The sequence below is a fragment of the Vanessa tameamea genome, chromosome 9 (assembly GCF_037043105.1).
Source record: "Vanessa tameamea isolate UH-Manoa-2023 chromosome 9, ilVanTame1 primary haplotype, whole genome shotgun sequence".
Classification (NCBI taxonomy): Eukaryota; Metazoa; Arthropoda; class Insecta; order Lepidoptera; family Nymphalidae; genus Vanessa; species Vanessa tameamea.
In genome coordinates, this window is record NC_087317.1 from 10,263,965 (window position 1) to 10,289,582 (window position 25,618).

Genomic DNA, 25,618 nt, shown 5'->3' on the forward strand with positions numbered 1-25,618 from the left:
CTTCAAGGCCGGTGCTTCCCTGCAATTTTCCCTGTCCGTTTACCACCTATAGCATAAAAATTGAAAAAAAAATTATATCATATCACTAGTAATATTATTTTTGTATTCTCTCACGTCCATGTCAACTTGACTTTCACATTCGAGCTAAAAGTTCTTTAGGTACATGTTGAGATTGCTAAAATAAGAAACTTTTTTGTGGATACTAATTCTCATAACACGACCTAAAATAAGGTTTTCTTTACGTTCGGTTACAAAAAAAAAGTTAAATTAAAAACATAAACATTAAAATAAAATCAATGAATAAAAACAAAAACTGTATACCGATTTTTTCTTTTAGGTATGTGTATTTTCATAAAACTACGTAATAGCATTTTTTTTTTCAAACAAAACACAGTAGCTCAAGCTATGGTATTGTCTCGGGAGCCAATAAACAGACAATAGATCTTCAGAGATGAGAAAACTTCAATAAAACTAGACATTGTACTGAGTTGATTTTTAGGATGAATAAATAAAACTTTACTGCAATGAAAGTAGATCTTGCCTCATTTTAAATCCGTTGCAACATGCATAAAAGATAAAGACGTGTGTATGGGACACTCGATCGATGCATATTAAACTTGATGCTGATATTGGCCTGACATCAAGCTGCCCATGTGACCGCAGCTTAATAATGTTACGTTTGAACTGTTTTTCTTATTTTATTCGATCTTAATTAATTATTGGTTTCCTTTTAGACATTGAATATTGGATATAGTTTTATTAAGAAAAGAAAATTACCAATATCAGTATCAATCATTACATTCATCCACTTATTCAATCATCTACGCATTTGCCCGTCTACCTGTCCACTGACCCCACCATCTATGTATCTACCAATATACATTATTTAAGATAAATAATTTAAAAATAAACCTAAACAGTTCTCTCTATAAGAGTTATGTAAATCAAATTCAAAACATTTCCCAAATCATTCACAAAGGCACGCGTACAAAGCTCAGAACGCACGAAAGGAAACAAATTTGACGAAACATCGTGAACAGCACCAATAAATCCACATTAAAAAAAAAAGTACATTTCTATAAGAATCTCGTCAAGTTTATATTCGGGTCACGTCACAGGCAAGACGCGATGGCGTTCTAAAAATTTCTATACGTTAAACATGCAATTCCGATTCTCCGTCGCTCCATAATTACATTTCGCATTCGCCTAGGCTGTCTACCTTTATCTAATCAGTATTCGACTCAAAATCAGCACATTTTACGCGCTATAATAGAACAATGGGTCGTTATGGATAGTTATCATCGATTAACCAATTAAGGTAGACAATCCGCATCTAGAATACAACGGAGTTTATTATACGTATGGTTTATTATACGTATTGTCTATTATAGATATAAATTAGCAATTGTATTCGAAAACAACTGCAAATAACTAGATGCAACTGCAATTAATATATGTATGTTAGAATTTATATACTAGCTTACCCGATGAGATATCGCATATGAAATTTAGAAAAAATTACGAAAATCTCTACGTAATTTTAATCCAAGTCTAAACCTCTTAAAGTATGAATTTTCAAAAATAGTGTATCAATATTTTTTACTCATATCAGATGCATATTGACAAATTTCCATATAACAAAATCACAATACCGACTATATTTTTAAATAGACGCAACATTAAAAATGGCTACCTTATATACAAACTTTTAACCGAAATTTCACCCTCTTAGGTAACGTATTTTACTTTTACTCATGAAAAGAACCCCAAAGACTAACTTTAAAAATTAACGCACTTCTATACAGATTTATGTCCCAAATTTCAAACCCTCTGTATTCTCTTGGATGATGAATTTTAACCCTTTGGAATTAAGAAGTCCTCTCTTAGTGTTCATGCTCTATAAGGAGTTCCTGTGCAACCTGATAGACCAACCGGGTTAGACTGTGTGTTGTATATCATTTCAAAATGTTATTAATCTAAATATCCTATTGTCTCCTACGTATTGCATCGTACCTACGTATTTAACTACCTCGTTAAAATTATGACTTTATAGCTTATAAGGTTGCAGATTCCAAGGTCATATTTTCTAATCTCGAAATGGGCCAATTTATTTGAGCTTTTCATGTAGCCAATGATCCTGCACTGGTTTTCTCTCCAGATTATTAGTAACAATTAATTATAAGAAGACAAGTAATAATAAAAACACTCATAGCCTTGGCGCTGTAAGAAATATAAACCATTACGTACATCATCAATGCGGAACATCGGAAACCATTCTGTTACGTCCCTTGTGCCTGTCATTACGCTGGTTTACTTGCTCTTCGGACCCTGCAAACCGGAGTTCGACTTACTTGTTACCGAATAGCTCAAAAACAAAAGTTATAAGCCTACTAACTTATAACGTAAAACGGGCATACGACGGAAACTCTTTCACAGAATCAATACCTTAGTAGGCATACCGAAAAGATTAAATTAAAATCCAAATTACCTATTTTGAAAAAAAAAAAAATAACAGTAAAATAAACATTAAATTCGATACAGATTAATTGTACTTATTACAAAATAAAATATGTAGCTACAGATAATTAAAAACTGCAGAGAGTGGGTTGCAAACCAAGATAACATTTTAAAAAAAAAAATTAAAAAAAGGTTCCATTATATTAACTTATAAATAGATCTTGTCTAGGTCATCGAAGTTCTGTTAATGTGAATTGACTCATTGAACAAAACTATATTTAGGTAAAATTAAATAACTTCAGATTTAGAGCAAAACCTTTTTTTAATGTTATTTTTATTTTAAACATTTTACATGACAAATATTGCATGTTTACAGTGCAATCGAAACATTTAACAAGTATCAACTGCAATTTGTTAGATCAGCCGTATTTTCATTTCAATCTTATTATTATTATTAAATAACTTGCCGCCACAGACACAGCTGCTTTTTTTATTTGCCTTCATTACGAAAATAGTGTCTATGAAATTAATTTATGTAGTCTTATAATTAAAATTAATTAATAAAGAACGCCGAACTTTGTACTTGACCGCCACATACCACGACCATGATATAAATTATGTTTAATTGTGTTAAAATTAAAACCATAATTTGAAACGGCCAATTAATGTACGTGACAAAACGTGAAACGGCTCTTAACAGAAACTTTTCACTCAAACGTTGCGGAAACGAAGCACTTAGATTCGACATTTATTATTATTCGTATTAAACTTGTGACCAGTAGCCCAATAACCAGGTGCAGTGATAACAAAAAAAAAAGACATACGATTTTATAAAAAGGGCTCTTAAGACCATCGACGTTCCTTTTCTCGGAGTTGTCTGGATTTAGTCTGAGCTCATGGACTAAAATGATACGTGCCCTTATGTGGGACTATATGTATTCATACAAATCATATGTGGGAAGCTATGATAAAAACCGGAGCCGCCGCAGCAAATGCTGAAGTGAACAAATGGCTCAATTACACGTCTCTAATATCAAACTATATCTTTTTTCCGTTTATAGTTAAACACTAGTAATAAAAAATGTAGTAATACAGCAAATAGTTTTATAAAACTTACAAGACCTTTAAAGGTGGAAGTAGCTTATTTTTGATCTAGAGAGTCGATTGCGGGATAATGCTTCTAGTCCTAAATACTAGATTTTTACAGTAGGTATTTATAATTTTTATATAATTACTTATATTTGTATGTACTTATTGAAGCCTTTTGTGTAAATCATGATAACAAAACTAATAATAATAATGCTAAGCAAATTAATAAGTTAACATTAGATGTTCTCACAATCATTCAATGCCAGGTTCAACCGTTGATAATCTAGGTATTTAGATAAAACAGTATGTGTAATATAACATAATAAGTTCAATTACATTAATTATAAAAAATAAAGAATATAATGCAAAACATATACAAATATTTTCAAAGTAGTTCTAAATATATTTTACGAGCGGCGCCTAGACGACTATTAATAAAAAACCACTAAATATTCAACAGCATATCTTTGATTTATAAACATGAATCACAAGCGAGAATTCAAACGAGACATGGAATTATTTGCATACTTATATATTTTTTTGTTAAACTCATTATAATAGCCATTATCTACGAAAATACGGCAACGACGTCGCAAATTTAAATTGCTTTAATGAAGTCTAATTTAATTCAAACGATTTAAAATTAATTGAAATAAACCGGCGTTGCCGCGATAAAAATGTGCCATATTTCTGAAACTCAAGCGATTTTAAATTCAACCAATATATGAACTTGACAGGTATAGTTAGTGACGTATCTAATATATTTTTAAATATAGAATTCGTTCCAAATTGGAATCCGACTACATTGTAATTATTTATTAAATATAATTATTTTTTATTCGTTTGTTAAACGAATGATACAATCTTCAATTCATCACTTTCTTATTTTTTAATTTATTGAAAAAAAATATATTTCATATTTTTTTAAATTGTCGTTATTTGTAAACAATGTTTCACAATGTATTTTATTTCATGGGCGTTGACAATGTGTGGTTTCGGAACATCGTTGCCTCTGGTTACACTTTATATTTAGCTTTGGACGACTTTCGGAAAATAGAATGGCTCGTATTGATTAACTGGCCGTCATTTGCATAGTTTAAATTATTTAAATGATGTCTTTTTTCGCATTGCGTTTATTCATATATACATATATGGGGATATGGGCAATTTTATATTTATCAGCCATTCGCAATCCTCTGCTGGATATAGGCTTGTCCAAAATGTGCCAAAGCTTTCTGCGTCCAGTCCGGTCCCGGCACCACCTTAGGGTCATCCATCTAGGTCTATCTCAAACTAGATAGATCAGACTTCAGATTAGATCTAGATATTGAAAAAGAGTAACTACTGAGTTTCTTGCTGGTTCTTCTCGGTAGAATCTACATTCCGAACCGGTAGTAGCTTTACTTTAAATAGTTTGTTAAATGACGATTCAAAAGTGCTTGTAAAAGCCTACTTGAATAAAGTATATTTTGATTTTGAAACAGGTAGATCTGCTCAAGAATGATCAAGCTATTTTGAATTAAAAATTAAAAAAAAATTTTTGCTGATTTTACTTTTTCATATAAATTATAATTTTGTTAATTGTACTCGAAACAACAAATGTAAAATAAAGGAAACAATTTAAGTTGGAAATAATCTATGAAACTCATAAATATTTAAACATTATACTTCACTAACAAGGAAATTTATTTTAATTCTATGAAGATTGTTGCTATTTATAATTTCAAACTGACAATATTTTAAATGCATTACTGTGGAAAACAATTATCTCTCTTAATAATAATATTTTATGTCATATCTTTATAAAGACGATATATGATTTATTAATACTTTGTCATTTTGGTTACAAGCAAATATAGAGCCAGCTGTTTCAGTTTAAAAAAATCAAATGATACAAGTACCACTAAAGACAAGGACAACTATGTAGAATCGAGAGAAAATTTTGTACTCAGAGTACACCGTCAAGTTTCACTATAAACCATAAAAGCGATCAGTAAGAAGAGGAAAATTGGGTTATTGTCAATATTATGATTTCGCTTATTACATTCATAATATAAGTAAAACTTCAACGACCAATTTCAGTTATAATTTACCGAAAAAATTCATGAAGCTAATATTTTCTACATTTTGTTGTAAACTTATTTCAATAATCGATTTTTTTCAACAATACAATAAACAAAATAAATTTGAGTATTTTAGTTTGGATGGCGACTAATTGAAATAAATAATAAAGGTAAACAATGTATAGTACCTACGTAGCTTCAAGGCAACACAGCTCTTTAAAATTATAAAAGCAAAATCCGTTGTTGACTATGCAAAGGCTACAAAACTTCCAGCTCACGTTGAACAATCTAATAAAATAACTCAGTGTACGTCTACCAAAGAGGTTATACATCACTTAGATTCGTGCCCTACGGCGTGGCTCGAAGGGCGGGCGGGGCGTAGTAAACAACTGAAAACTGTCAGTATCAAACCAGCCTCCGTACAGATATGATGTGTCTCTTGAGTCGTTGACCGCACATACGGTCACGCGGTAAAAAACTTTATTAAAAAAGCACATCAGTATATAAAACAGATGCAGCGCATTGCTGCTTTAAAAATTGCGACATTATACAAAGTGTTATGAGTTTTATGAATGCAATTAGTGTTAAAGAACATCAGATCCAGCGCTCGGATTAATAAGTGACATAAAACGAGTCATATGTAAAGGTACGTCTGTTCAAATAACTTGTTTAATTTTACTCGGCGTTTTATATAAACGCATTAATGCTAATTCCGTACTTAAATAGAGTACTTAAATTACGTACGAAATTAACAAAGTTTTTTTTAATGAATATTAATGAATATCATTTACAGGAAATACAATTTCGATATACATTTGTAATTCTGTCCTAATAGAAACAAAACCATGTACATATTAAATATTTAATGTTATATTTGATCAAGAGGTTATTTGAGGAAAATGTATTTTTAATTATACTTAAGATACTTTATATCGATACTTGTTTTTAATTGAAATTACAATCTTATCGAAATCGATAAGCGTTACAGCTGTAATAAAATGTAAGTTTTATCAAAATGTTTGGGCAATTATGCGAATATTCAGCTAGCAACAACTAAAGGCAACTGTATGCAATATGTTTATTATAAATATTCTATTAAAAGATATATAATCTTTAAAAAGTATGATAGATAATTTGATTCATTATTTTGAAATCATACATACATTCAATACATAGCGAATACACTTGTAGCTCTTTTTTAGTTGCTAAACATAGTTTTATCGCAACCGAAACCTGTAAAAGTACTTTTTTTATAGAAATAATTAAAAATAGATTTTTATTAATAGTACTAACAAAACTTTGTGTTATTTTATGAAACAACTTTTACATTATTAAAAATATTTCATTGAAATTTTACAATTATATTAAGTTTATTAGACTCCCGTAATTAATAGTACGTACGGCAGTACTGCAGTACGTACTATATACAATATGATCTAATAAACACTGGGAAATAGCTTTTGAGTATCATTAATATCGATCATACACTGGACACATAAAAATACCTGAATGTACACGTTATTATGAGCATTCGAATAAAATCTACATAACTCTTAATACACAAACATCAAAGACCTTATTGAAACAACCCTCTCAATATAACGTAGCATAAAACCACAAGCCGTAACACGAACTTGACCTACATATTGAACCCATAAATGTTTATGAAGAAGTTCGGATCGTGAATTAACAAATATCACGTAAAACGAAAAATTCGTGACTTAAATTTCAACTTACAAGGTTAATGAAATTTAACTCTTTAAACAATTCTTTTTAATAAATACAATAAATAATTTTAATATTAGAATAACTAAAAATAAAACTTAACAGAATATTGTGAGCACATTTCAAGTGCTTACAATTTACTTCGACCTTAGTATAGAAGGAATACATTATGAGGAAACACTGCACGTGTTACATGAAAATATGTCATATGTGTTTCAACCAACCTGCATTGGAGAGTGGTGGAGTTTTCCTAACCTTCTAAAAAAAGAGAGAAATTACAGTCGAAACTTTAGAGGCAAATCTAGAAAAAAAAATTAACCATAAAATGCAATGCGAAAAATAACTCTATTATTAATAAGTTTAATATTTATTACAAAACAGTCTGAAGTCGACGCCAAATAATATACTACTATGTTTCACTTAGCATTACAAACAAATTCATTTATTATTAATATTACAATTATAGTTGCGGATTTAATTGTAATTAAGTACTTACAATTGAATAATGACAATGTGATTGCGAATGGCGCGCTAACTTATTATGTAAATGTATATAAAAGTATAAAACTTAAAGAGAATAAAACACACTTCGTACTGAAGGATTGTTTTCGTATATATATTTTTAAAAAGCACACTTTATAAAGACAATATCAGTCTTAAAACATGATGTTTCCCGATTTTCTGAAAAAGGGTTTTTTTTAGAAACCCGTCAAATAAAATTATATGGAACTATACAGGTTAGCCTTTTTCGAATAATCGATAAGAACATTAAAAATATATAAGCTCAATACGTTTTCTATGTTTTGAGTAAAAATATTGAAAAAGAACACGATCTATTTTCAAACAAAGCCTTGATTATTCTTAGTTCAAACGGCCATATATTATACGAATGTAAAACTTCAGCCCCGTACGTATTGATTACCTTGGATTGTTTCCAACGGCCTCATATCGGACAGGAAACTATTACTTATACTTAACACGGCGAGTTTACGACAACAAAATGTATGTTTTGGCATTGTTGGTAATTAATGAAATAACTATATTTTGCCGCGGTTAATCTTTTTGTCGGATATGTCACTCCAAACGTCAGTAAAATAACCTACATGTTCCTAGATAGATATAAAAGCAAGAAGTCTGAGTACTGATTCGGGATATGATTTAGCTTTTTGCTAGCTCGTTTGGTGTAAGTACTACCCACTCATCAGATATTCTACCACTAAACAGCAGTACCCAGTATTGTTGTGTTTCGATTTGAAGGGTGATTAAACCAGTGTAACTACAAGCACAAAGGACACAACATCTTAGTTGTCAAGTTTGGTGGCGCACCGGCGATGCTTACATCGCCAATGATTAATATTTCTTACAGCGCTTTTGTCTGTGGACGGTGGTGACTACTTTCCATCAGATGGCCAATTTGTTCGACCACCTACGTTATGAATAAAATAGTAGAAAATCTTAAAAATGTAATGGTAAAAAGATAATTTAGGTTTTAATTACAGTTTAACTGTCGACGCCATCTTCTACGTTTACTGTCACTACTAAGTTCTGTAATACCTAACTTTAATAAAAACCGAATTAAGTTTTTACCTATCACTTTTTAGTGAAACATCTGCTCTCTTTGGGGTCAATTTACTTTACTTTTGACTGAATACCTTGTTGACTTGGTTCAAAGCCCAGGTCGAACCGATAAAAAGTTATTGAGTTATTATATCGAAATACTCTCAGTAATAACCTGGAATCTGGAAGTTGGAAGGATACATTCCCGTGCCTCGAAAATCACCTAAATTCGATGGTTTTGCGCCTAAACACTTCTCGGTCATTTCGGATTTGCCTTCCCATTGGATTATCGATTCATAACGTACACTGTTGCGTTAGTAATCCTACCAGAAGAACATCATCATATTATTTTTATTAAGCAGTGTATAAAAATCCCTCCAATTTAACTCATAAAAAAATTGTCTATAAGTATGTGAACATAATAAACTACTCGACTTCTGTTTCTCTCTGGTCTAGTGTCAAGCTTATATGGATGGAGACCTTTATTTCCGAAGTCCGAGAAATTCTCCGTAGCAGTCCCAATTTTGAAAATTCATTATTTTATACTAAGGCGCTACGAGTAACATAAAGGCGTTGGTCGTTGCGAATTATGGTCTCTGCGGATTATCACACCAAGGAAAAAACGAGTGCACCTGTGTACACATTTATATTACCTGCTCAGTTGGATCATCTCCGCTGGCAATGCCCGACACAACCGTCAAAAAGTTAAACATTTTAAATTATAAAATGTATTTATTATGGTAGTAGGGCTTTATGCAAGATCCTCTGGGTAAGTACCAAACACTCATCAGATATTTTACGTCCAAGCCGCAATACTTAGTACTGTTGTGTTGTTTGAAGGATAAGCGAGCCAGTGTTACAATAGACACAAGACAACATCTTAGTTTCCAAGATGGAATCGCATCGGCGATGTAAGTAATGGTTAATATTTCACAATTTATGTTGGTGGTGGTGACCACTTAACATCTGGTGACCCTTTTCCCGATCATCTACCTATATCATTAAAAAAATATGTTTATGAACATTGATCTTTGGAATAGTTTCTGACCTATACAAACGTTATTTCCTGTATTTTATTGTCCACTAGAGACGTCTCTTAGCGTTTGTTTGGAGAACACAAGACAGTCCTTTAATATCGTGCAATAAAGTACTCACTAAAGATATTTAATATTTGACTGAGACTTTTTAGTTATTTATCCATGATGGGGCTTTTTGATTACTTAAATATTATTTTATATTAAATAACATTGGTCGCCAAGACCATTATATTATAATACATTATATTAAAATATATGCAATTTATTTTCTGATAATTTTTTGAAATTGTTCCAGTAATTTATATTTAATGCCAGAAAGTTTTAGAGTTTGAATTAGAGTTTAGGAACAGTTAGTTCGGAAACGAAAATTATATTTTGGAATACTTCTATGCATTGTATTAATAACATAAATGCTTGCTCTTGTACACATAAATATTTTAGTATAAATAAAATTGTCGGCATTTATAATTTCATTTTCAATTCCAATTTATAAATACACATTTTATTTCATGTACTGAATTTTGCGTTAAATTGGGTCTTTATCGTATTATGACTAATATTATTCATTGTTTACGTTTTAAGTGCAATGAGATAAAGAAATAAATTAAATATTCTTTACAAATATTTTAATCGTAATAATAAATAAATACCGAAATATTACAAGTGTAGTCAAAAAATTCAAAGTAGTTCGAAGTTTAAAATTTGACAGCTTACAATTTCATCCCTCGGGCAACACGTAACGTCGTTTGTTCTGTGTCTGAACTCTTTCCAGTCCTGTATATTATGAGAGTAGAGAATTTAAAAGTTCACCTGTGTTTGTGCACACATTTGTGCACTATATCTGCATAGCAGACTAGTCACTCTTGGGATTGGACACTGTGGCAGAATAACATCTAAGGTAAAATGATCTACGGAATTTTACTATAAATACAATACACTAATAATAATATTAACACGCTTCTTCATAGAAAAGAGATTCCCCGGGAACTATGACTTAGTTAAAATCATAGTTATAGTTAATATACCTCTATTCCCCGGTATACAAGTATATTAAGTATGTCTTTCGAATGCAAGCCAAGCAACACCGACGCAACTGCTTGTTTTAAATAAAACATTAATGCAAGTTGGATCTAATGTAAATAAAACACATTTAATAAAGAACAATCAACTCACACAATTAACAAAGAGCAAACAAAACGATTCAAATGTCAATTTCAATTATTCAAATACATTAATTTGCGTAATGGAAAAAAGTGCAAATACAAATTATTTTCATTTATTGTTTACAACGAGACATCGTTATCAATTTATATATATACTCCAGAGCTGAGACAGCGCAGTGATTAGAATAAAAGTATTTTAACAGGAATATGCGTATTCACGCCCGACTGACAAATTGATTTTACATGTGCTTAAATTGTGTATTCATTAAGGAATTTAATGTTTTCGTAATAGATGAGTGACCTATCACATGTTCAAGTTGTTCAACCAAACCGCATTGCAGCAGCATGGTTAAGTAAACTCCAAATCTTCTGCTCGAGAAGGTACCATCCACACATAACATATCCTACCAAACACCAAATAAATAAAAATAAAGTAAACATAAGCAGTTTATGAATTCGTAATTCTAAACCGTAATAAAACCCGCTTAAGTAAGGATTTCCAAAGTTAGCATTCAAGATATAATCACAAATAAGTTAAGATGCAAGTTTATCACACGTCGAACCAAATAAAAAAAAATATATAATGTACTATAATGTAATACCAAGTAGAAATTGGACGTGGTGACTGTAGGTATATATATACAAATTGGTATATATACATACATATATATGAGCCGAGATGGCCCAGTGGTTAGAACGCGTGCATCTTAACCGATGATTTCGGGTTCAAACCCAGGCAGGCATCACTGAATTTTCATGTGCTTAATTTGCTTTTTATAATTATTCTCGTGCTCGACGGTGAGGAAACCTGCATGTGTCTAATTTCAACGAAATTCTGCCACATGTTTATTCCACCAACCCACATTGGAGCAGCGTGGTGGAATATGATCCAAACCTTCTCCTCAAAGGGAGAAGAGGCCTTAGCCCAGCAGTGGGAAATTTACAGGCTGCTAATGTAATGTAACATATATATATCAAATCAATAATCAATGCGATCTGTTTTAACGATATAGAAGCTTATGTGCTGCAGCAGAGAGTAGCAACCTATAATACATTGATCAATTAAAAAATACATATATATAGGTACCTACTATCGATGAGTGACCTATTAATCTATGAATCAAATGTTTACCTACCCAATGTATATTTTTATTAAATTTTTTCCCACAGAATCAGTATTTCGATTCTTGCGACCATACCACGCCGTCGTGATTTTTAAAATTACTATTTTTAATTTTTATTTGTATATAATAAATTAATGTTTTTAATTTTTATGTAAATAAATATATTGTTTTTTTTTATAATATTATGTATAAAATGTGTCGCATCATGTTAAACTTTTCCATACATTAACATCTCTTCTTGCTAATAAATAAACATTGACAAATTATTATCATTAGCGATGTGACCGCATGAGAACTGAGAATTAATAACAAGTGAATACTAGAATCTATTTATAAATATTTTTCACATTCACGCCTTTTATAATACGTGAAAAATATATAATCAAATAAAAAAAACAGCTAATTAACTTAACATCATGTAACAATATTCTAAAAATGATATGTCAATATTTTTATATTACTTATTGGCATAATTTTAAATACAATATTTTGCGCATGTTGATTATCTTTTTCTCATTTCAAATAGACAGGCAAGTTAATTAATGGCCACCCGACGGTAAGGGTTCACCATCATCCATATCTAACACTTACAAAGCCTCACTATGTTATCCTTCATTACCAAACAAGAGGATCAATTCTAATTATGAACTTCAACTATTACGAGATGCTTGCCTAACTTTGAAGCCTAAACTTTGTAAAAACTGCCTCTAAATATACCATTGCTGGGTTAAGGTGTTTTCTCCTGAGGAGAAGGTTTAGAGCTTGTTCCACCTTTCTGCTCCGATGGACAACTGGCCGAATGCGTGACATGGAGGTTCCTTCGTGACGTTTTCCTTCACCGTCGAGCACGAATTATATTATAAACGCAAATTATGATCTCAATTAGTTTTTGTTTGATTATTTATTTTAGTCGATTTGTTAATTTTTTCAATACATATAGAACATCACTTATGTTTTTCATCTTAATTTTTTCGATAAAGATAAATTTACACATTTTACGCTGTTGTGTATTTAATTAGTAGTTGTTAGTTGAGTTGAGGGACCTCATATTTACCTACCAAAGAGATGCTGAGAAGAAGAATGGACGGTGTGACAAAGAAAAGTCGTAAAAGAAGGGAGTGAGTGAAGGCATGGAGAAAGATGGAGTTGAATTGACGATAAAATTCAACTGCTTTGAACTAAATAGAATAATTATATTAATAATTAGTGACCAGAATTAAATTTGGGATATTTTCTGTTTATAGAAAATATGTCATATAAATTCTGTAAAATAAATAAAAGAGTTCTAAGTTTTATTGAAAAGAATGATATTAAAGTAAAAAGTAATTAGGTAGATCCTAGGTGCAAATCGTCACTCAACTCATCTCATCAATCTAGATTCCGATCAATCAGACTCGAAAATGAAATCGTTTAAAATATTTGTAAATTTTACTTAACGTAAATTCCATTATTTCAACAAAACAGTCCTTTTATGGTCTTGTAATAAATACGACCATAAGAAGCAATCGGAATAATTAGTGCAAAATGGTTATATTAGTTGCTTTTGTTCAATATATCGTTTGAAAATTAATCATAATTTTACTTTTTAATTCATAATTTTCAGCATTTCGTGCACTGGATCAACTTGGCAACCCTGGAAATATTAGACCTTAGTTTTACCTGCGCAAACTTTGTCCCCGACACTTAAACTATTGCCTTACCAAATTTCATCAAATGTAATCAGTTCAGAAATGTAAGCGTGAAAAGGTAAAAAGGAGTTACCTTCGCATTTATAATATTAGTATTGATTATTTTATTATACATACATTTTACGTTATGTATAATTTACCTTTGTTTGTTGTTCTGACAGCTTATTTGAGTAACTAACATGTGAAACAAAAAATACAATGTATACGACAATAAATGAATTTTAACCGACATAGATTAAAAAAATCTGCACGGTACGAAGAAACAAATGAAAACTTCTCAAAAAAAATAAGGGGACCTTTTCCCAGTAAACTTTGATAATTTGCAGATTGTTTACTTATAATATTCATATCTATATGAGAGCGAAAACATTGCAATAAAGGCTTAAATATAATACACTCGTTTCGTGGCTCGACATAAATTGGAGCTAAAGATTAAGCTGCGAGGTTAAGCCAGGCAGATGTCCAAGTACGAAGATTAAGTGATCAAAACCAAACGTTACATATTCAAATACATTTATAAATCCACGCATACAAAATATATATAACCTTAAAACCATTAACTACTATAATATATTATGTTTTTTATTTGCAACTATCTAATGTCTGACGTGGATTGGAATGCCTTTTACATTTATGTAACAGTTAGATAAAAGGCTTGACTATACATTAGGCAGGTAACTGCCTAGGGACTTGTGTCAGTTAGGAGCAACAATGCTGACCAAAAATTAGAAAATAATACTCTAGCCGATACAGGGCTCCTAGGCAGAACAAAAATTAAAATTGTAATTATTAATAAAATTGTGTTGTAGCAGATAAAATATATTTTAGGAAACTAGGCTAAAGGGCAAAAGAGCCCCGAAAAGTGCAAAACTTAAGTGCCCCAACATGGACAATGCCCTTGGCAAAGATAAAGCAGTTCAACACCTTTTTCTTCTCTGTTTATCAACTGATTTCCTTTTTGTTAGGTTCCTTATTTATCGAAACAAGCAAATTCCTATGCTTTCCGCAAATTATTAATATCGATTATTATTGTATTCATAATACAGTGTGAACAGAAGTATATAATCTTGTTATTTTTACTAATATAATAAATGCGAAAGTTTGAATAGATGGATGGATGTTTGTTGCTCAATCACGCCTGAATGGCAGAACGGATCTGAATGAAATTTGACATAGAAATATATTACAGACTGGATTGGCACATACTTTATTATCGCCTTTCGTTACTAACACCAGCACACACCCTTACACGCGGATGAAACCGCGAGCGGAAACGTACATAATCACTATAACTATTGATTAAAAGTGATGAGATAAAAAAAAAATAACTCACATAAAAAAATTATTAAATCTATACTAATATTATAAATGCGGCGGTAACTCTGTCTGTCTGTGTATATTAGCAGCCTGTAAATTTCCCACTACTGGGCTAAGGCCTCCTCTCCCTTTGAGGAGAAGGTTTGGAGCATATTCCACCACGCTGCTCCAATGCGGGTTGGTGGAATACACATGTGGCAGAATTTCGTTGATATAAGACACATGCAGGTTGCCTCACGATGTTTTTTTTCACCGCCGAGCACGAGACGAATTATAAACACAAATTAAGCACATGAAAATTCACTGGTGCTTGCCTGGGTTTGAACAAGAAATCATCGGTTAAGATGCATGCGTTCTAACCACTGGGCCACCTCGGCTTTTTTTTTAACCGATTTGATGAAATTTAGTATGAAGCAGGCTTGAGCTCCAAGGAAGGAGATAGGCTATTTTTTTATGTACAACACCATTCGACCATCCCTCTAAATGCGAGCGAAGCCGCAGGCGACGACTCGTATTAAATAACTAAGCAATACAATTTTATAACCAAAACCAATTATTATATTTGATTTATTATATAAACGAAACGTCTGATTTAATAATTACATTAAGTCACGCTTCTTTGTATCACATGACCCTAAAACGTAAACACACTGTAACACAACACTACATATTAAAATACGACTTATGAAACCTAAAACCAATATTATAATCTCGAATGTTTATAAAGTGATTACGATTTTATAAAAAAATACTTGATAATTCTTAGTCACTGTGTAAAGCAAGTTATGTATGTTGTTCGGTGTTCTCATGTGATAGTAACTGTATCAATGTTGACAGCACAAACAAACCTATCCGACTGTTTAAATTACATATATCTTGTGTTAAATTAACAATAGTTACAGTTCAGTTGAATATGACAATTTTAATTTCCTTACTAGCATATAACTTAAACACTTTTTATTTAAGAGCCACGAAAGCCCAGTAGATAGTTTGTGGGTTCAAATATAGCATTAGTGCATATTATGTGCTTAATTTGTGTTCATGGTGGTGGTCATTCATTTACTTCATTTACTTGATGGTAGACTTTGTGCAAACCCGTCTGGAAAGGTACCACCCACTTAGCAAATATTCTACCGCCAAACAGCAGTACTCAGCATTTTTTTGTTCAGGCTTGAAGGTTGAGTGAGCCAGTGTAACTACAGGCACAAGGGACATACCATCATAGTTCCTAAGGTTGATGGCGAATTGGAGATGTAAGGAATGGTTGATATTTCTTACAGCGCCATTGTCTAGGGGCGATGGCGACTACTACCATTAGGTGGCCCATTTGCTCATCAGCCAAACTATATAAAAATAAAAACCTGTGCTTAAAGATGAAACAAACATTGTGTTAAAGTTCAAATTAAATTATCTTTAATGTGTATTTATCAAGGCGGGGAAAAGCGTGGCCTTATACACTCCATAACCTTTTCCTTCTGAGACGTTTACCACGTTACCCAGAAATGTGACATTTCTGAGCTGTTATATAAGTAAACTAAATACCTTGGCTTTGAGGAATAACACACAAAAATCGTTTACTTTCAAATTGTATATTATTTATTTTTTAACACCTTTTTGTTAGCTTATTTTCAAAACATTCACTTCAAAATACGTGTGACACTTATGAAAATATAACATAAAGATCAACCAAATGTTATATAGATATACTATAAATGATAAAGTAACTCTGTCTGTTACTTCTTTACGCCTAAACCGCTAAACCGATTTAGATGAGATTTGACAAGGAGATAGTTTGAGTCCCGGAAAAATACATAGGCTACCTTTTATTAACCACTCGAAGAGATAAAATGGGGGTAAGTGCCAATAAATAAAAGCCTTGATGTTATGAACGCTAGTTAATTAAACATATACTTGTTATTATACTTGGTGGTAGGGCCTTATGCGGGCCTATATTAAGGTCATTATTTACCCTATTATTTATAGATATACAAAATGTATCAATCGGTAGAACGCACCATTATTTTAATGATTATATTAATTACTTGATGGAAGAGAACTTTGTACAAGCCCGTCTTGGTAGGTACCATCGACTCATCATAAATACTACCGCCAATAAATACTTAATATTGTTGTGGAATGAGCCAGCGTAACCACCACCAGCGTAACCACCACCAGCCTAAGGCACCAGCGACATAACATCTCAGATCCTGGTGTTGATGGCGTATTTATTATGTAAGAAATGATTAAAATTTCACACAGTGGTGATGAATTGCCATAAGTTGCCAAGTCTGCCGATAGGAAATTGATGCTATAAAAAAATATATATAACTATAATATATAAAAAATGCATATGTTTGTATAAAGTGTTTTGTGACATGAATCATATGTATAAAGTTTCTTTAATAATAAAAAATATCATTCGCAACTAACAATCTAGTGACTAGATGTTAACTACCAATCCACCACGCTCTGATTGTTTACGGCTTAAGGTTTTTAATGGTGTTAGAGGTAGGGCTTTGTTTATGCCTGTTTGGATTGATACCACCCCTCACTAGTTAAAGAGTTTAACCCAGTTTTATAATAGGCATATATCGATGCAAGAAGCGGTTTATACAAGGAACAGTTTTTACGGGCTAAAAGGACCATTTGGTTATATCTGCCCCTGGGGCTAATAAACAAAATCATAATTATTTTTTTGAAATTTGATATTACATAACACAAAAATAAACAACCTTAATTACTCAATCGATGCGTATTTATGTAAAATAATGAATATATATATATGTTCATATTTCTAATATTTTCTCGGCTGACTTCCTAATGTTATTAAAAATACCGACAAACAGGATTGTATAAGAATTAATTATGTTAAATCTTTTAATTTAAATCTATGGTGCAATCGTGTAATTATTATTTTTATCTGTATCTTCTGTATATAAATAATTATCTTTAAGTTTTGGTGCATACGTCACTAAAATAAATAAACCAACTTATGCCACAATAGAATACTAACACTTCTATATTATTAGGTACATTATGACTGTAGCTCGAATTTATTCGACGCCTCGTTGGTCTAGTGACTAGTTTGTAAAATTACAGAACTTACTCCTGGCATTAAGTCTCGGGTATAATTACTAAAAAGTTTTAGGGATTATACATCCCGAAGTTTGGAACTTGGCAGTGTTAACACTTTCCTGTGAAACAGAAAGCAAAGCCGATAGTATATTTATTATTATATTATTATTACATATATATAATCCTGTACCTACTCTGCAATTGTGACGGATTGCCGTTTCACAAGATTATGAGACTAAAATAGAGAGTGCACCTATCTGTCTGCACATGTACTTTTTTTATAAGAGTTGTGTTAGGAGTGGGAACGACCCAATAAGTAAGTATGGGAACAATTCAAGGAGTCAGTTTCGAGTCTGCAACTTTTTATATCGCTAGGCGGCCCGTAAGCCATTGCGCTATTGACGCTTCGAGCAACAACTTGAGTACAACCTCCCGTGCAATAATGCAATAAGGCAATTCTCCATTTAGAATGACCTCCGAAATTGGTCAGGACATCATCATCAGTTAGTTTATGTGATATTAAATTCATGCTAAAATCAAATCATAAAGTAACAAAAATAAATAATTCATTTCATTAAGTCCATACAAAATATTATTAGGTAGAATAAGGGATATTCCACCGATTTCATCACACAAACGTAATTATTTGTTCAGCGCTTATAACTTGAAAGACAGTTGTTTGAAACCACACGTTTCAAAGATAAACTTGATTACAAAAAGCTTTGGTGAATTTAACACACTTCAGTTCTCCTTCATTTGCGCTAGAGTAAGGTTCCTTTGTCTGAAAGTATGCTTTATTTCTACCTGTGTTCAACATTCGTTTTGTTGTCAGCGTTCGTTGTGCTAAAGAGGGTGAAACTTAGACAAAAGGTAAACGGAGCATTTTGTGAATTATTTTTATATTACAAAATTATAATTTAATTTCTTAACGTGTATACATATTTTAATATAACATTTTAAATATTATAGATTTAAATATACCTTATATATATTTTAATGAATTATTTATTTAATAATTATTTTTGAATATTGATATAGAAAAAAATCATAAGGAAACTTACATCCACCTTTATCCAAATAAAATCTAAAGCATTTACTTTGTGAGCCATACAACATATAGAAATATATATCTATACGTATACCGGAGTACGAATAGTAGAGCAGCAGTGAGAATGAACTGTAAATTATCTTTACAAAGAGTCAAAACGGCTCAAAATTAAATTTGAAACAGAGATAGATTTGACAGGAATAACAGATACTTTTATCTCTAACAGCTGTAAACAGACTCCTTCCCTAACACGCGAGCGAAGCAGCAGGCGAAAACTAGTATTTTATATATTAACGAATCCTTTCTCTTAACAAGAAATAAATCCTTTGGCCTGCTTTTTAATATTTATACCATTCTTTATGAAAAATAAATCCAAGTAAACAAAATACTTAAATTTCAACGAGACGAAATTTTTCTCATAGCGTGGGGCGAGCTTGTTTTAAACAACATCCGCCATTGACTGCTTCTTTTATAAACGGCTGAAACTTAAATATTATGCAGACATAAAATATAATGCCTTGTTATAACACGGAAGTTTTTCTGTGCGGAATTCGTGACTTACCTTTGGGACCTACTTCGTGGACTATAATATGAAAAAAATATATATTACTAGATACCATATCAATAAAACCATCATAAAAATGGGATGGCCTATAAAATAGTAGAGGGAACATGTAGATTTCAACTGAAGGCTCGTGTGCCTTAGGTATGTTGCTAATCAATTCATCTTATCCTCTTCGAACGGAGACATGGGGAAGAAACTTGCTTAGGTCGATTATTATTACCTATACTGAAGTACCTAAATGAAGTATGCTTCAAACGTTATCCTAATTCCTTCTATAATTTTATTCCTTTTATCACAATTCGTCTGGGATCCTAAGGAATGATGTTACTAAAATGGTTTATATAAATAATAATATCATTTTATTTATAAGAGACTGCCTACCGCTCTGCCTGATCAGCTTCACTCTGGTGCAATTCATACGGTACGGATGTACCCTATGGCACTTGGGAATAATTTACCTTTTTAGTTGTGAAAAATCTTTTAGAATTAGATTAGTTCCGGAGATTACCCCCTATATACAAAAATAAGTATAGATTATTTTAACATTTATGTAAAACATAAATACATATAATTATATATACATATATAGGGCTATATAGAATAGCCCCTTTATATGGCTTTTATATAAACATATCAAAGTACTTATATTTCTAACATATCTTCATTTCATACAGGTGAAAATGGGTAGCTGGCTAAGCTATCTTTGGTGGGGTGGAGACCCAGATATAGTAAACACACAGTCTGGTCTGACGAGACGTGAGGTATATGCAGTTCAGCAGTCATGGGCGCCAGTATATGCTAACTCTGTTGCAAATGGAACCGAATTGTTAAGGAGGTAAAGTTTTAAATTAAGTATTATATACATTAAGGGACAAAATTATATATAGTGGACTTGTGCAAAGTTGGCCTAATGTTTAGACACGTAAATCTTAAGGTTATGAGTTCAACAAGAGCAAGATCTGAATTTTTATTTGCTTTATTTATGTATAAACATAAATTAAGCCAACATAATCTCGCGCTTGAGAGATTGGGTAGAGGCAAACATGACAAACATCGTGAAAAATCTGCATCAAACGAATGTGAATTTGTTACAACCATACAGTACGATTGTAGCAAATTTTCATCCTAACCTAAACTATATTGGAGTAGCGTAAGCTCAAACATTCTTCTCAAAAAGGTCCCTTTTGAGTCTAGTCTAACCCTAGTCTAAGTGAGACATTTACAGGCTGATACAAGTTCTAATCAACAACATATTAACAAGTTTTAAACATCTAATCGAAAATAGACTAAAAAGATCTAAATAAAATCATCATCTTAAATCTTTTTGGAAATATATAAATCGGAAAACAAATTGTACTTATACGTTCAACAACATCGTGGTTATCGTGGTTATTGGTAGATATTTTTACATAAAAGCACACACCCTAATTTAGTGTACTAATGACTTATATATTTCCAATTCTATAACTTTATAAGAAATAATTAATGATAAAGGCAACATTCGAACATAATTATAGATATGTATTTAGATATGACATCTAAACTATACATTTTTAGTTTCAATTTGATTATAAAAGACGTCACTAAAAACTTAGAAATTTTACACTTTATATATGAATTAACTTATGATTCTCTAGATTGTTCCAAGCATATCCAGAAACAAAAGAATTTTTCAAAATGATAAAGAAGTCTTCAGATGAGGATTATTCTCAAAACCCTCAGTTCAAAGCGCACGTGATCAATTTGATGAGCTCAATTAACTTGGCCGTTCTCAACCTCAATCAGCCGGAAGTAGTCGCCGCCATGATGAACAAACTGGGAGAGTCGCACGGAAGACGAAAAATACAAAAAGAACATTTCTATGTAAGTTATAAAAATTTACTAACCTTTAACTAAACTTTTACTTTCTAATGAAATTATGAAATGAATGAAAATTAATGAAAATGAATGACTAATGATGAAAGAATAGATGTATTAATTTACTAACTTAATTTTTTTTTTTTAATATAAAAATTACCGTTCATTTGTCAATTGCAAATGTAATATAAAGGAGCAAATAAAAATTAAAAATATGTAGAATTTAAATTTGTTGCCAGTTGCGAGTATTCAAATATTTCTTACTACAATTTTATATGATTTTGTAAATAATGATTGGAAAATCATATTATTTTAATATATGTATTTTTTTGTTAATTATTAAATATAACAAATATAGCATAATAACATTTTTTACATCTATAAACCTTTACGTTTCTACATAGAAAGTTACTCTTTTTTATATTCTTTAATAAAATCAATCAATAAGATCATTTTTAATATTTATGATTACAACGTTTTAATTAACTCCCCTTGTTAGTATATCAGAAGTTAATTTTCCAAATGTTAATTTATATTTTCGTTCGTTTAAGTACATCGATAAAACCTTGTTTTTGAAAACATTAATTTTAATTACAATGTTTTAATTAAACTTTTATGCTTTTGTTATTAGAGCTTAAAGGACGTCATAGTGAAAATGTTCATCGAAGTTTTAAAACTGGAAGGAGCGACGCTCGCTGCCTGGGGCAAGACAGTGGATTTTTGGTACAAGCACATCTTCGAATCGTTAAGTCATGGAGACAGGAGATAACGCTTGAAGCCTGACACACAAAGAACATAATAAATAAATTCCATAGCTTTGCATCTTAGTTAACTCAACTAATATTTGCATATCTAGTTTAAATATGTTTATTAAGAAATTATACCGGAAATGTCGATTCTGAATCACCACTGATTTCTAAAAGGCCTTTAATGAATAATATTTAATGTTATATTTAAAATAGTGATAAAATTTTATAAAATTTGATAAATAAGTAGCTATAGTTTATACATAGCTATAAAACCGCTTATTTAATCTATGAAATAAGTAGTTGTTTTGATTAAATATATTAGTAAAATATATTGTAATAATATTTAAAATATTTATATTTAAACATATCAATACGACGTGTAATATTCTATCTCTTTGAATTTATGGATTTATAATTTTTACAGTTTTATAATAGAATGAATACGTTTTGGTAGCAGCAAGAAATATAAAGCTTTTGTGATTTCCCCTTGGAACACTTCTGGAACTTGACTTTACGTATTCCTTGATAAAATTGATTAAGTGCGCGATATATATGTATGTATGAGAGTTCAGAGAACTGTACTAAGGCGCTTATCACAGAAAATGTAAAAGTTATATGACTTTGATTAAATTATCTTTAAAATCAAATAATGTATAATTTTATCGCATTTTAAAAGGCACCCATTTATAACTCGATGCTTCATCGATTTTATTATTACAAATTCATTTCAAGGATAGTTTCAGGATAGATCAAGGAGCAAACTTTTAAGCCAAGCTCATCACCAAAATACACCTAATTCTTAAAATATAGTACCAATCTTCAATATAAATAATATAGATGTTTAATTTTTATTAATAATTTTAGACAAAGTTTTTCTTTCTTTATATGTAATTTAAATCATTTGTTACGTATTATAATAGTGCAGCCCTGTGTTCTGAACCGTGTGTTAGAAGTCAATTCTTTCCCAATACAAAATATTAATCCAAGCCGTGATAGGTCGAGTGCATGTGTATTTGTGGGTATGAATTCGTGTGTGTATGTGCTGTTTTATTTTTTGGTTAGAGTAGGTTTCCATTTAAAAGTACGATACTTAATATATTTTCTAATTCTGTCTGTCTGTCTGTCAGTTAAACTGTTAAAATCAAAACATTGTTAATGTTTTAATACACCAATTGAAATTCCAAAAAAAATCGTAGCTTGACATTTTCTTTTTTTTCAAGATTGATTGATTTATCTTTCTGTAAGACCTTAGTATGAGAATATTGTACTTACTGTTGCTATGCAAAACTACTTTTCACTTTATGAAGAGGAAAGTTATCGCTTAACATGATAATATGTTGGATGTTGGGTATGGCAAGTACATGACTGTCTTAAGTAGAGCTCATTAGGCCCGCTCAGCTTCTAGCTAAAACACACCTGGAGTTTTAGCAACAGCACCCTATGCACTGCCTACGAATACGATCCGTCTGAGTTTTAAAACCACAAAAGAACATTGCCACGAATACCAATATTCTCAAGTCGAGTTAATAATGTTTTGATCAAATGTATGTCTTCTGAAGATCCCAAAATATTCCCAGACATGTGTCTTTATTATCAATGTTTTAAATTATCCTCTCCTGTAAAGGTTAACTGATAAGTAATTATGATTTTTCAAATATGCAATTAATCTTATATTAACAATTTTTCTAATTTTCGAAAGCGTACTTAATACAGAAATAGGTGGGTCTATAATTAGTCGATTCCGCTTGATCCCCACCTTCGTAAATAGGGCGATACGACAGCATTCTTAAATATCGTTGGAGAGACACCAGACTCAAAATTTAAATTGAGTTAATATGACTATTTAATATAATATGACAATGTTCAATATGAAAAATTGATTAAATATGACAGTCAGCTACTGTATACCTATTTTTTTTAAATACGTGATCTTATCTACGTCTGATGATTTTTCTTTGTTTGCAGACTAGATGTAGTACTAACAACTTAATCTGAAATTCTATAGATACGACATAGATTTAATTAGTTATGAAACTTAACCTCAATAGAAATTATAATATCATCGGTATTAAATTTTTCTAGTGTTTGAACAGCCAACTTAACTCCCACTGATGTAAAAAACTTATTGACATGGTTAAGAATCTATTGGAGTTGAATTTATTTTACCAAATAAAACCATTTGACATTGACGTAAAAGGGGACCTAGATAAAAACATTGTAGTCATTTCAGTGTCATTGAAGTCACGGCCACCAGTTATTTACAAATAGCATAAAATTGGCCACAGATATAAAGTGGCATTTGCTCCCAGTATCAATACACATCATAAAACTATGAGTCGATATAGTTCTTATGTTGTCCTTATATTTATAGTTTTTGTAACAATTATGTTATACATGCTTTAACAATAAATAAATAAAAAAGAAACAGAAATACATTCGATTTTTAAAACGACTTTGTGAAAATATATCAGAATGCGACGAAAACAGACATAATAAAATATTGAATTACTTTTAATCATGATGTAAATACCACACACATAAAGCATGCATGTTCTGTAAATATGTGCAGAGTACTAAAGTAGGTACATATACATACAATCATATTTGCAAATATTGTGTTAATTTTACGCGATTTGTTTAAACAGTAAAATATTATCTACTTGTAAATAAATATTCACATTACCTAAGAATTGTTTCATTTTGAAATTTCGTTTACAGACAGACGTTTTAGATTTCTTAATCAGAAGTGTACTTTATAATAAAATGGAATATTGGTATAGAATATCAGTGTTGTTATAAAAAATTAACAAATAAAATCTGATTTGTTTTTTTTTTCAACCTTTACTCTTAGTCGTCTCACGCAACTATGACATTTTTTAAGCGCGAACGTTACTCACTCATACTAAAGTACGTCCTTAAAAAATGTAACGTGAAGAGGCGCGCGTTTGTGAGTAAATAGATCTATATATATATGTATATATTATTGTTAAAGCCGGAATAAAAATATTTCCGTACCTGTTTGAAAAAAGTATTTATTTCGGTTTCTTTTCCTACGATTCATGTAGGAACTTTTTAAATGAAGCGTTTGACAATTCTCCCATACT

The 25,618-nt window shown here is 31.0% G+C and overlaps 1 protein-coding gene across 2 annotated transcripts; it reads left to right on the forward strand.

The window, feature by feature from the left end:
* The first annotated feature begins 6,042 nt into the window (after positions 1-6,042).
* Positions 6,043-25,204, forward strand: LOC113396985 (globin-like). Of its 2 annotated transcripts, none has more exons than XM_026635105.2 (4): positions 6,043-6,255; positions 20,583-20,743; positions 21,546-21,771; positions 22,397-25,204. In XM_026635105.2, the coding sequence occupies exons 2-4, from the start codon at positions 20,589-20,591 to the stop codon at positions 22,532-22,534; spliced, it is 519 nt and encodes a 172-aa protein (XP_026490890.1). In that variant the 5' UTR covers positions 6,043-6,255; positions 20,583-20,588; the 3' UTR covers positions 22,535-25,204. The 2 variants fall into 2 exon arrangements, with proteins under 2 accessions (XP_026490890.1, XP_026490889.1); XM_026635104.2 differs by lacking the exon at positions 6,043-6,255 and adding an exon at positions 19,029-19,165.
* The last annotated feature ends 414 nt before the right edge of the window (positions 25,205-25,618 follow it).